We start from the raw sequence: 12,817 nt of genomic DNA, 5'->3' as shown, positions 1-12,817 counted from the left end.
TAACGAAAATCCCAATTAAATGCTGTTAATCACCCCGAAGACTACTGCTACTGCAAATATATTGACAACAGGGTAAACAGCTAGATGGAAATTCAATGAGCGCTACTATACAAAAATTATTTGTCAGCCCGGGAATCGAGCCCAGTACCTCCTAATTGCGATTTTCGTTTAATAATAATTATTCATTAATTAGCATTTGAACAAATGCAACTTCCAATTTATTTTCATCTGTAGACTGGCTGGCCGCTATGGCTTCGTATAAAATGAGCGCTGCTATCCTGAGATTTTCAGTTTGGTGTAAGGGTAAGCATTCCTGACCGACAATTAGGAGGTATTGGGTTTGATTCCCGGGCTGACAAATAATTTTTGTATAGTAGCGCTCATCGAATTTCCATCCAGCTGTTTACCTTGTTGTCAATATATTTGCAGTAGCAGAAGTCTTCGGGGTGATTTACAGCATTTAATTGGGATTTTCGTTCAATAATAATTATAATTTATTTTGACAGATACGATTCGTGAGGGGTTTAGTTTATCTGGTTTTTTTTTTTTAAAAATTAAACCAGATAAACTAAACCCCTCACGAATCGTATCTGTCAAATAAATTATAATTATTATTGAACGAAAATCCCAATTAAATGCTGTAAATCACCCCGAAGACTTCTGCTACTGCAAATATATTGACAACAAGGTAAACAGCTGGATGGAAATTCGATGAGCGCTACTATACAAAAATTATTTGTCAGCCCGGGAATCAAACCCAATACCTCCTAATTGTCGGTCAGGAATGCTTACCCTTACACCAAACTGAAAATCTCAGGATAGCAGCGCTCATTTTATACGAAGCCATAGCGGCCAGCCAGTCTACAGATGAAAATAAATTGGAAGTTGCATTTGTTCAAATGCTAATTAATGAATAATTATTATTAAACGAAAATCGCAATTAGGAGGTACTGGGCTCGATTCCCGGGCTGACAAATAATTTTTGTATAGTAGCGCTCATTGAATTTCCATCTAGCTGTTTACCCTGTTGTCAATATATTTGCAGTAGCAGTAGTCTTCGGGGTGATTAACAGCATTTAATTGGGATTTTCGTTAGTAATAATTATTCATCAATTAGCATTTGAACAAATGCAACTACCAATTGATTTCCATCTGTAAAATAAATTATACCTGAAAAACACACTTGTTACTTGATTTGTCTTCTCCGCAGTTTAATGACCAGGGAATATTATGATGTAGTCAATTGTTTAGAGTAATTAAAGTCGAATTTGATGGTAAAGTAGTGTTTATCCTTCCTCATTACATCAAATATTACTCGATTCTGTCTTTCAAATTGAGCCATCCAAATAGAATATAATAGAATAGAATATATTGTTTCTCATGAACAACAGTACAATATTACAAGAAAAAACACAACAAAGATATTAAGTTATTAGCCAGATTTATCAAATATTCAATTCAATATTTTTAAAATCTATCAATATAGGCCCAAGGAACAAATAGAGATTTGGTTTTGAAATATGAACCTTCATTTTCCGTATGAATATTTTTCTCAATTGTTTAAAAACAGAGATTTTATAAAAAAAATCTCCGTATTTAGTCATAAGACTACAATACATCTACCTCTATAGTATCTTATAGATTCCACGCCCTATAGTGAAGTCCAATCTATAATGCTAGTGGTGAAAGATAAGAGAACAGCGTTGCCGATGACGGCACTACTCAGTGCTGTCAATTGGTTCTCTGGGTGCACACATACTGAGGGCCTGGGCAGAGAGCGGTCTGCTGTCTTTAGGAGGATATAGATACCTAAGACCTGCCTGACCGCCCTCTGTGAGCAGTAAAGTAATAGGTACAGTACCATCGAAATGGTTAAGGTTAAATGAAATCTTTATTTAAAGCACAAGGTTACCTTATTTTTCCTCTCCCTATCATTCTGATAATGTACTCATTGTATGCATGAATGAAAAATGAATTTGGCTTCAAGTAAGGACTTTCTGCCACTCAACCTCGAAAGATGGTTATGTAGATACAAAATAGAATTGAGAAGTTGTGTTCAAAAACGACCTGAAGTCGTTTAAGTTCAAAATAAGAAAATACTCACTGATGAATGGGAATATACAGTACGAAAAATGTTTATTTTTAGATAATGAAGGTTCATATTACAGACCCATTGCCATCCTCACAGCCTTTTCCAAACTTTTTGAGAAGGCAGCTAATGAACAAATTCTTCATTTTATGAGAGTGAATAATATAGTCTCAAAACACAATTTGGCTTCTTAAGGGGACTTGATACAGAAGCAGCTCTAATAAAATTTTTCAATACTGTGTCGGCAAGTTTAGACGCCTCCCAGCAGGTGTGTGGAGTGCTATGCGATCTGTCAAAAGCATTCGATTGCGTAAATCATGATATTCTTGTTGAAAAGTTGAGAAAATATGGCATTCGGGAAGGGAACTGTGGTGGTTCAATTCGTTTTTGAAAGAGAGGATGCAGGCCACCCTAATAAACCATGACAATAAAAATTATCAATCAAAATGGGCTGTAATCAATGCTGGTGTACCACAGGGCTCCATCCTTGGTCCCACATTATTTATTAATACGTAAATGATCTGTCATCTTGCTCTACTAAGCCACTTATTCAGTATGCCGATGACACATCACTATTATCACTAATTCAAGTTTGAGAGCTGTAGTCACCCAAACACAGGAAGAGCTACTGAATATCAAGAAATGGTTTGCTGCAAATGGTCTGTCTATGAACTCAAGTAAGACCAAGTTCATTACCTTCCAACCCCCCCATTTTGCATCCAGAAACTTTAATGAGTTGGCCGATTTGAGTGTACCCCAGCAGAGCGTTGCTGTTGATCTTCTAGGAGTAACACTAGATAGTAGATTGGACTGGTCAGTACACACTCAAAAAATATGCTCCAGGGTTAACTCGGCTATTTTCTCTCTGCGAGTGCTCAAAAACACATTGAGCTTCAAAGCCCTAATGGTGGTATATTACGGTTATCTTTTTCCTTTCCTCAAGTATGGCATAACCCTTTGGGGAAGATCAAAATTCTTCATCCAAGTATTTAGATCTCAGAAAAAAGCATTAAGAGTTATTTTTGGTAAGCCCCCCAATATCCCTGTCGAGAACTATTCCTGAGTAGCAGGATACTTACACTGCCGTCACTGTATATCTTGGAGATCTGTTCATACGTTCACAAAAACCTACCAAACTTCACCCGCAATAATGAAATCCACAGTTACAATACAAGGCACTCAGCCTCCCTATCAGTGGCTGCTCATAGAACCGCCATGTTTGAAAAATCTCCGCAATATATGGGCCCAAAAATATATAATAGATTACCTCAGGATATTAGAGACATGGCGGACTTACGAAGATTCAGAGGAATGTTAAAGAGGTTGTTACTTGAAAGGCCATACTATTCTGTGGATGAGTTTCTGCAGGAGTGATATATTATTGTTCCTTGTCTTTGATTCTTCCAGGTCCTTGTACATAGGTAATCTTGACTAACTGCGTTTTTATATATACTGTATATATATATATATATATATATATATATATATATATATATATATATATATATATATATATTATTATATTTCATGTGACTATTGTATAATTACAGTATTTTAATTGTATCATGATATGTGTTGAGAACCTCCTTTAGGTTGCTCTTTTTGACTTATCCCCAGTCTGATTATTCAGATGTTTGGGATGAAATAAAAAATAATAATAATATAATTGAAATTTCCATATCATATATCATATGTTACTATAGAGCTATAATCTAGATAGAGTACCTCTTCGAAACAGTTGTTAACTGGCAACTAAATTAATAATTTTGTCAGTTGGCATTAAGTTGAGTTGACTTTGTTAGGTTGGCACCAAGTTGAAGATTTAAATGCATTTATCGCGGAAAAATTGATTGGGCACTGCTACTTCAATCCTGGAAATATTATATTACTAGCCGTCAGGCTCGCCATATCCGTTTGTCAGACGTTTAGTCTGGATCCCCGACTGGATTGTCCTAACATATGATAAAAATGCTCAAATGAATTCGCTCGCCTGCTGATCTCATTCTTGGACGACCCAGTTGGGGGTCCAGGGGCGGAGCCCCCTGGCTAGACATAACCATCTTTCGAGGTTGAGTGGCAGAAAGTCCTTACTTGAAGCCAAATTCATTTTTCATTCATGCATACAATGAGTACATTATCAGAATGATAGGGAGAGGAAAAATAAGGTAACCTTGTGCTTTAAATAAAGATTTCATTTAACCTTAACCATTTCGATGGTACTGTACCTATTACTTTACTTACTTTACTGCTCACAGAGGGCGGTCAGGCAGGTCTTAGGTATCTATATCCTCCTAAAGACAGCAGACCGCTCTCTGCCCAGGCCCTCAGTATGTGTGCACCCAGAGAACCAATTGACAGCACTGAGTAGTGCCGTCATCGGCAACGCTGTTCTCTTATCTTTCACCACTAGCATTATAGATTGGACTTCACTATAGGGCGTGGAATCTATAAGATACTATAGAGGTAGATGTATTGTAGTCTTATGACTAAATACGGAGATTTTTTTATAAAATCTCTGTTTTTAAACAATTGAGAAAAATATTCATACGGAAAATGAAGGTTCATATTTCAAAACCAAATCTCTATTTGTTCCTTGGCCTATATTGATAGATTTTAAAAATATTGAATTGAATATTTGATAAATCTGGCTAATAACTTAATATCTTTGTTGTGTTTTTTCTTGTAATATTGTACTGTTGTTCATGAGAAACAATATATTCTATTCTATTATATTCTATTTGGATGGCTCAATTTGAAAGACAGAATCGAGTAATATTTGATGTAATGAGGAAGGATAAACACTACTTTACCATCAAATTCGACTTTAATTACTCTAAACAATTGACTACATCATAATATTCCCTGGTCATTAAACAGCGTAGAAGACAAATCAAGTAACAAGTGTGTTTTTCAGGTATAATTTATTTTACAGATGGAAATCAATTGGTAGTTGCATTTGTTCAAATGCTAATTGATGAATAATTATTACTAACGAAAATCCCAATTAAATGCTGTTAATCACCCCGAAGACTACTGCTACTGCAAATATATTGACAACAGGGTAAACAGCTAGATGGAAATTCAATGAGCGCTACTATACAAAAATTATTTGTCAGCCCGGGAATCGAGCCCAGTACCTCCTAATTGCGATTTTCGTTTAATAATAATTATTCATTAATTAGCATTTGAACAAATGCAACTTCCAATTTATTTTCATCTGTAGACTGGCTGGCCGCTATGGCTTCGTATAAAATGAGCGCTGCTATCCAGAGATTTTCAGTTTGGTGTAAGGGTAAGCATTCCTGACCGACAATTAGGAGGTATTGGGTTTGATTCCCGGGCTGACAAATAATTTTTGTATAGTAGCGCTCATCGAATTTCCATCCAGCTGTTTACCTTGTTGTCAATATATTTGCAGTAGCAGAAGTCTTCGGGGTGATTTACAGCATTTAATTGGGATTTTCGTTCAATAATAATTATAATTTATTTTGACAGATACGATTCGTGAGGGGTTTAGTTTATCTGGTTTAATTTTTAAAGCGTATTAAAGAGAAAAAATTTATTGAATTTGACAAAGTTATTTTATTATTCAACACCAAGGAAAATCGTATAAAAATATTCAATAAAATTTGACAATATTACCAACAAACAAGAATAATTGATTAACATTATGGGCTTGAGTGTAGGAATGACATATTACTGAGGAAAAAATACATTTATCTCTATGCCTAAGTTCTTTTAATAACAATATTGTCTTATTTGCTAATGAAAGACATAATTACCACATTCTTTAAACATAAATGAAAAAGATTCACTCATGAGTTGTATAAAAAATACTGTACAAAAGTTAGAATACTCATATAGTAAAATAATATACACAATTTTTTAAAACTCCTACAATAAAATTAGGCTATACAAAAGTTTCGAAAAATTGATACAGTATTTGAAAATTTAAACCCACTGTCTAAGACTATAACACTAGTATTAACAGTAGCCAATCCTAGTAAACAGTGAATCAAATTCTTCTACAATTTTTAAAAAAATCTATGTGATAGAATATAACTTTCTATACCTAATGTGTGAAGTAATGAATTGAATACTCTACTCGCGAATTGCAATTAAATTCATTAATAAATCCTAAGACATCTGGTCTATGAGTCAGAGGAAGCTTATACGAATATTGAATGAAAACGACTTGATAATTCCAAAAACACTAATCTATATGAGATATTAGTTTTGGTTGTTACATTATTATCAATCTCTAGTAAACTGAGATCACTCTGAAATCTGACAGTTTACTACAGATTGATGATAGTGCAACAACCGAGACTAGTATCTCAAACTGTTTTAATAAATTAGTGGTTTTGACCCCCCAAGTCGTTTTAAGGCTATTCGGTACACCTTTTTATTTTTATTTAAATTGGATAATCTTTTTGAATATAATTGTTTAGATCATTATAAGAGTGAGAAAAAGTGGAAACTGAAATTTTCAAGATGAAAATCTACCACAACAGCACAGAAACACAAATATCAGGCTGACGTATTCTTCAGTTGAATTACAAATACCAAGAGTCAAAGTTACGAATTTTTCTTTGAGGGCTTATTTTCTGCATTTTTGTCCATTAAGTGTTCAGAATCGGTCATTGTCGACTTTGTAACTAACATTAGCCCTGAAGTAACAAGCACCATTCCACAAAACCAGAGAATCGTCAACTGTTCACCAAATATTAGACAGCCACATATCGCCTGTGAAATAAAATAAATCAGATGAATCAAACGAATTAGCAATGTTTATTGGCAGAATATAACAATACAATATATAACATTTATTATTGTAAAACATTACAATATATTGGAGAAAAAATGTATGAATTCAGGGCTACTTTCTTGTATTTTTAAAATAGAATTATAGTACCCTCTGAAATGAATAAAATAATTTGTATTTGTGGTTTTAATTTGAATTCTTATTCTATTATTTTATTAATTTCAAAGGATGCTATAATTCTATTTTATAAATTGAAGAAAAAGTATTGAGTCCTTTTGGTGACACCCATTGATAAAATAATGTGAATGAGTTTAGTAAATGAATACTATGAACAATATTAATTAGCTCTACTGCATTACAATAGAAAAATTACCCACAGTACAGTCAAAAGCCCATTGACAGTCACAATACATCTTAAATCATATTATAATAATATAAGGAGAATTTTTTGATAAACTTTTTTCAAATATTTGATTGCCTATCACAGGTGCATACTATAGAAAGGTCCACGTTATAATGGCAGTAGAGAAAGATAGGAGAACAACGTTGTCGATCCTCTGTCTTATCAATGCCTTCTATAGACGGTAGCTGATACAGGTTTATTGATGTAATATTAACGGTTCATTCTCGTTTAAAATGATCCATTATATTTTATTAAGCAAGAAATTATATTGTTCAATAATTTTATAATCAATTTTCATTATTAAAATGAAATATTTTGTTAATTATTAATTCTACTTAGCCTAAATTATTAATTTCATGAAATATTTCACATCATCAAAAGATTCGTGATTAAAATTTGTCCAAATATATGATCATATATTTGACAGTTAATGGGTTTCAAGTGTTTGCTAGCATTAGAAAGAATACGGATGGGAGCTCTGTGATGCATTTGAGTTAAAATTGATATGCTGTATACAGGGAATCTCTACTCCATTGTAGCACTTCTCCAGCCGTACCAAGTCCTTAAGTTCCAAGTCTAAAGCATCACTTTAATTCAGTACCTACTTAAGAACAGTAATAATCACTCTCATTTACTCAATGCATAAGCGTCGTACTCTTGGCTCTCCAACTAACGTTACTTAATAACTTTACTTTTTTAGTCTTCACTCTTCATCAACATTCAAGGGCTGTGGGAATCATCCTTTCATCTTCACATCTCCCCTTTATTAGGGGACATTCAATTCTTGTCTAAAGTCTCCTATAACTGTGTAGGTGTACCAATTGAAAAGGTATCTGTGGCAAGATCCGCCAAGAGACAAGACAGTGCTGTCAAAACCATAATATTGCTTGTTTGATACAATAGATCAAAACTTTCATATAGTTCTATTTCTATCCATAGCTTATCCTCATTTTCCACTTAACAGATGCACAAGCTAGACGCTAATAATAGGAGCATCGTATTTAGCAAAAAACAAATATGTATTTTTAAATAATATTGCATCACTTTGTATCACTTGTGTTTGGTGGTGTATCAACAGAGGAGCGGTTGACTTTGAATTGATTTCAAAACCAAATTAGATATAGGGCCTAATAACTATCTCAGGTTTATGGAAACATGTACTTACAGATAATATGTAGTTTGTTGCAGTGCTTATTAATGTTGGAACAATAGTGGTAGTTGATCTTTGAAGTGCTTTGACATAGTACGTCCAAACTGCCGCGCCACTCACGAACATCAGCAGTATAAACACTGCTTTAATTAGAACCTAGAAATGAGAAACAATTTACAATTAGAATGCGTGGATTGAGTAATAAAAAGCATGAACAAAACTTTTTCAGCAGCAGGATGAAATGGTTAAAAAGGCGAGCAGTAATTGAATTTATTTCCAATTTGGTCATTAGTTTTGTCCGTTAACGTTGTCAATTAAATACAAACTTAGTTACTAACAACTTTGGATAACTGACTACGAACAGAAAAAGTGATATTTTTTAATCATAGCCTACAGTTTGCATTTCAAAGGGGGAGGTCTACTGTACTGTTGATGCTGTAAGTCGAGTAGTTGAGCAGATTGACGGTCTTTGTCACTAACTCTGTATGAACTGAGCAGAGCCTTTGATTGTGTTGATCAAAGATTGTGTTGTCACAAAGATTTAGTGACAAAGACTGTCAATCTGCTCAACTACTCGACGTACAGCATCAAAAGTAGACCTCCTCCTTTGGAATCCAAACTGTATGCTATCAATATCAGAGGCCCATCTCCGCATGTGTTACTTCACCTTCTTTCAAAGTGTGATGGCATATGGCATCACCTTGTGGGGTGGTGCCTCTGAGGTAGAAGATATACTGCTGGTGCAGAAGAAGGCCATCCGGATTCTTTGTGGGGCAGAATTTTTAGCACATTGTAAGCCTCTTTTTGTGAGTGAAAAGATTCTCACTGTAGGCCTATTCAATCTTTACATTCACAGGTCAGCTATAAAGGCATTCCACAGTGTCTGTACTTTGCCTACCAGGGGTTATGTGCATGATCATGGCACCAGAGGCAGGACCTGCCATATTGTAGATTGGAGAGGACCCAGAACAACCTCATCTACCAACCAACTAGAATTTTGAACGAGCTGCCAGTTTCAACTAGGACTCTGCCAGAGACGGCCTTGAAGAGAAAACTGAGGGCTTTTCTTCAGGAGAACCCCTCTTATTCTCTGAGGGAGTTCTATGATTGTGATCCACAGACTGTAAGTGGATACTTCTTGCATTAGTCTTGCTGCTTCTTCTGCTGCTGCTTTTTGTGTTTTGACGTGTATTTTTGTTCTTGACCTGTCTTATGACAGTTTTTTATGTCCTTGACTTTTTCACTCGTGGCCATACCTATGACCACGCCATGAACAGAAACTCATTATTATTATTATATTATTAATAAACTGCAATACTATGGGGTTGAGGACTCTGTTTTATCCATCTTGGACTCTCACCTGAATGGGAGGGCACAGGTAGTGTCTTTCGATGGGACAGCTTCCTCTCCTTTCCCTTTGAAATTTCGAGTACCACAGGGTTAAATACTGGGGCCGATTCTCTTCATAATAATGATAAACGACTTTGACTGCAACGGCTCAAATTTTTGTTTGCGGATGATACATCCCTGCTGTCATCTGGTACGGATAATCAGCAGGTGTTAGATATGTCAGCGGAGCATCTGCGGTATTCAACCCTTTGGCTCCAGATCAGATAGTATAATTACAAAGCCTGCCTGGTGATCAAGACTCTGTGAGGTTGCTAGGATACAATACTAAGCTGGACTAGCCACATTCAGCAGACGTCCAAGAGACTGTCAATGTCAAGAGTTTGTTTCCTGATGCTGAAACTGCGGGGACATGTGATACAGTTTTGAAAGATACTGTATATAACGACTATACTTCAAAATTATCGGTAAGATTTTTAGGTCTAATGTAGCTGAATAATATATATTATATCAATTGTAGGCTTTTGAATATCTAGTGTAAAATACGATAGGCCTACCTGTCATGTATCATGTCAACATTCTCAACATATATCTTTAACAGCACATGGCCTACTATAGAAATACAAATATCAGATTTTATATAAAAAGAAAATGAATAATTGACATTATAATTACCAAATAGTATGAAGAGTCAAGCGGTATTTTTCCTGAGAGTTTTCCAAACAAACTAGAAGAACATGCACAAATACCAGATATAATAGAGAATCTGTAACGTTCATTGTACATATTACTCAGATAATTCATTTTATTACAGTAAAAATAACAAGTAGTGAACTATATTAAACGAATTAATTGATAATTAATTATACCATAAAGCATCAATACAGTAACATAACCTAAAAAGTAATTTTGAAAAATAGTTGAACAAAATTTGTGATTATGGAAGTGACGCATTCTAGCGGAGATTTTGGAAAACTTATCAAGAATTTAAAAGTCCGCCAAAATTTGAATGATATTCTCTTTGTTTTTGAAAAAGAAACAACATTTTCAATTTCTCTTATTATTTGGATAAGATGAAAGATTTGGCTTATACATGTATGGGATATGAAATATGTAGGTTGCAGCCTGAATATCTGGGCTAACCCATCATCAGATCTGAATTACTGTACAGCTCTCAATTTTCAAATTCAATTAAGATGTAATTTATTGTGACAAAACACCGTAATGAATAATTAATTATTATTCAATTCTTGTATATTTTTCAACTTATTTCTCTAACGAAAGTTTTTGTAGCCCCAAACACTTTTAATTTTTAGCATGAAACTTGGCCTCTATTTTAACACTAATCCTAGAATCTATAGTGAGGTCCAAGCTATTAACATTGGTTTTTGATTAACATTGGTATTGCTATAATGGCCATACTGACCATTATAACGTGGACCTCACTATAAAGAGTTGATAACAACTGACCATAGCGATTACATCTGCTCGTCTTCAATAAAAAAAGTCTTTGGTCCGGTTGCACAAAAGCCGGTTAAATCTCAACCGTGATTGATTTCACGAGAACCAATCAGAGAAGGCCTTTTTGATAAGACGGCTTTTCTCATAGGTTCTCGTGGGATTAATCACGATTCAAATTTAGCCGACTTTTGTACAACCGGCACATAGTAACGGTGGGGAAAAACAATATTTGAGTTCTATTTAATTTTTGCTTTCAATACAGAATACTCAAAATGAAGATGATGAGCATTGAAAAGACAATTGAACACCAATAATATAGGCCTACACTCAAACGCTTGATAGTATCAATATCAATAAATAATAGAATAAGTAGGTACTCAACTCAATATAAGAATACATATTCAATAGGCAGTTGGTGATTAGTACAGGAATAAATGAACAATATGCAGCAGGAATAAATGATTTATGCAGCAGGCATAGTGATCAAATTTGAGATTAGGTACCTTTCAAGGTTCTAAAGGTACTAAAAAGCCTCTACTCCGCCTAATAAAGTTTTTTCATTCTAATTTTTCTGTCGGACACTGTCGGACAACAAAACTTGAAAGCAGAGAGTATGTTCACTACTTTATCTTTTATATCTTCACACTTTGATATAAACTTCATTATAGAAATTCTTTTCTCTATGCTAAAAGACACTATCTTTATCCAAATTGAGACATTTTCATACTGTTGAAATTGAGCTACCTAGAGATTCAAAATAATATTGCACTAATAAGTGCAATATATGATTCAGCAGTGTAGAATTATTAAAAATCTAGACAAACAGTTTTAATTGAGGAACCAGAAACACAGAATTCTGGAATAATATAATAAACTGCAACAAAAAATTAAATGTAGACAACCCGTTTCAATTGAGAAACCATAAACACAAAATACCTCAATAACAAAATTATTATTTATGATTTGAGTCCTTCGAATGATTGCGGTGAATCTGAAATGTTCAATCTCTCGAGACTTTTGAATTAAGAAACCGGAAAGGCAATATTGTTGAGGGCAGTAATATCGTTTTCAATCCAGTCACGCCTCAGAGATGATTACAAGTAGGCTATAGTAGTAGTAATGCTGGTAGCCGCTGAAATTGGTTGAAGTGAATTGGATCACGCAGTGCAGTGGAAAGAGAGCAGTTACAGGTGAAAGAGTTATCAGAGTAGGAGGGAGATGGTGAATGATGATTATGATTATGATGATGATGATGAGGATGATGATGATGATGATGATGATGATGATGATGATGATGATGATGATGATGATGATGAAGAGGAGGATGAGGAGTGAGAGAAGAAAAAACAGGAGTATGATGTATGAGAATATGGAGGAGAGTATGGCGAATAGAAAAAGATGGACCAAACGGAGAAGATGATGGGTAAACAAAAGAACAATTGAAATGACAAGATGAAAGTTAAACCAAGTGGAAAAAAACAATATTCGAAAAGAGAAGATAAGAGTAAAAACAGGTGATGAAGATCAATAATTGATTTGAGAAGATGAAAGTAAAACCAGATGAGAAATGAAATTCAATGGAGAGGATGAGGGTAGAACAAG

At 34.4% G+C, this 12,817-nt stretch overlaps 1 protein-coding gene across 1 annotated transcript; it reads right to left on the bottom strand.

Moving 5' to 3' along the window:
* Window positions 1–6,272: 6,272 nt before the first annotated feature.
* Window positions 6,273–10,687, bottom strand: LOC111050264. Its single transcript, XM_022336559.2, has 3 exons — window positions 10,430–10,687; window positions 8,423–8,563; window positions 6,273–6,835 (listed from the first exon to the last, which is right to left on the bottom strand). Exons 1-3 carry the CDS (start codon window positions 10,556–10,558, stop codon window positions 6,668–6,670), a joined length of 438 nt encoding a protein of 145 aa, XP_022192251.2. The 5' UTR covers window positions 10,559–10,687; the 3' UTR covers window positions 6,273–6,667.
* Between the last annotated feature and the right edge of the window lie 2,130 nt (window positions 10,688–12,817).

This window comes from Nilaparvata lugens, chromosome 5, assembly GCF_014356525.2.
Source record: "Nilaparvata lugens isolate BPH chromosome 5, ASM1435652v1, whole genome shotgun sequence".
NCBI lineage: Eukaryota > Metazoa > Arthropoda > Insecta > Hemiptera > Delphacidae > Nilaparvata > Nilaparvata lugens.
Note: the sequence above shows the minus strand (reverse complement) of the source record. Positions and strands in the feature narration are given on the sequence as shown.

Coding starts and splice junctions, on each gene's coding strand:
- LOC111050264 (XM_022336559.2), bottom strand. CDS start 10,558: ATGAATTATCTGAGTAATATGTACAATGAACGTTACAGATTCTCTATT. Junction 8,564..10,429: donor TTGACTCTTCATACTATTTG/GTAATTATAATG, acceptor TCTCATTTCTAG/GTTCTAATTAAAGCAGTGTT. Junction 6,836..8,422: donor CAACAAACTACATATTATCT/GTAAGTACATGT, acceptor TTTATTTCACAG/GCGATATGTGGCTGTCTAAT.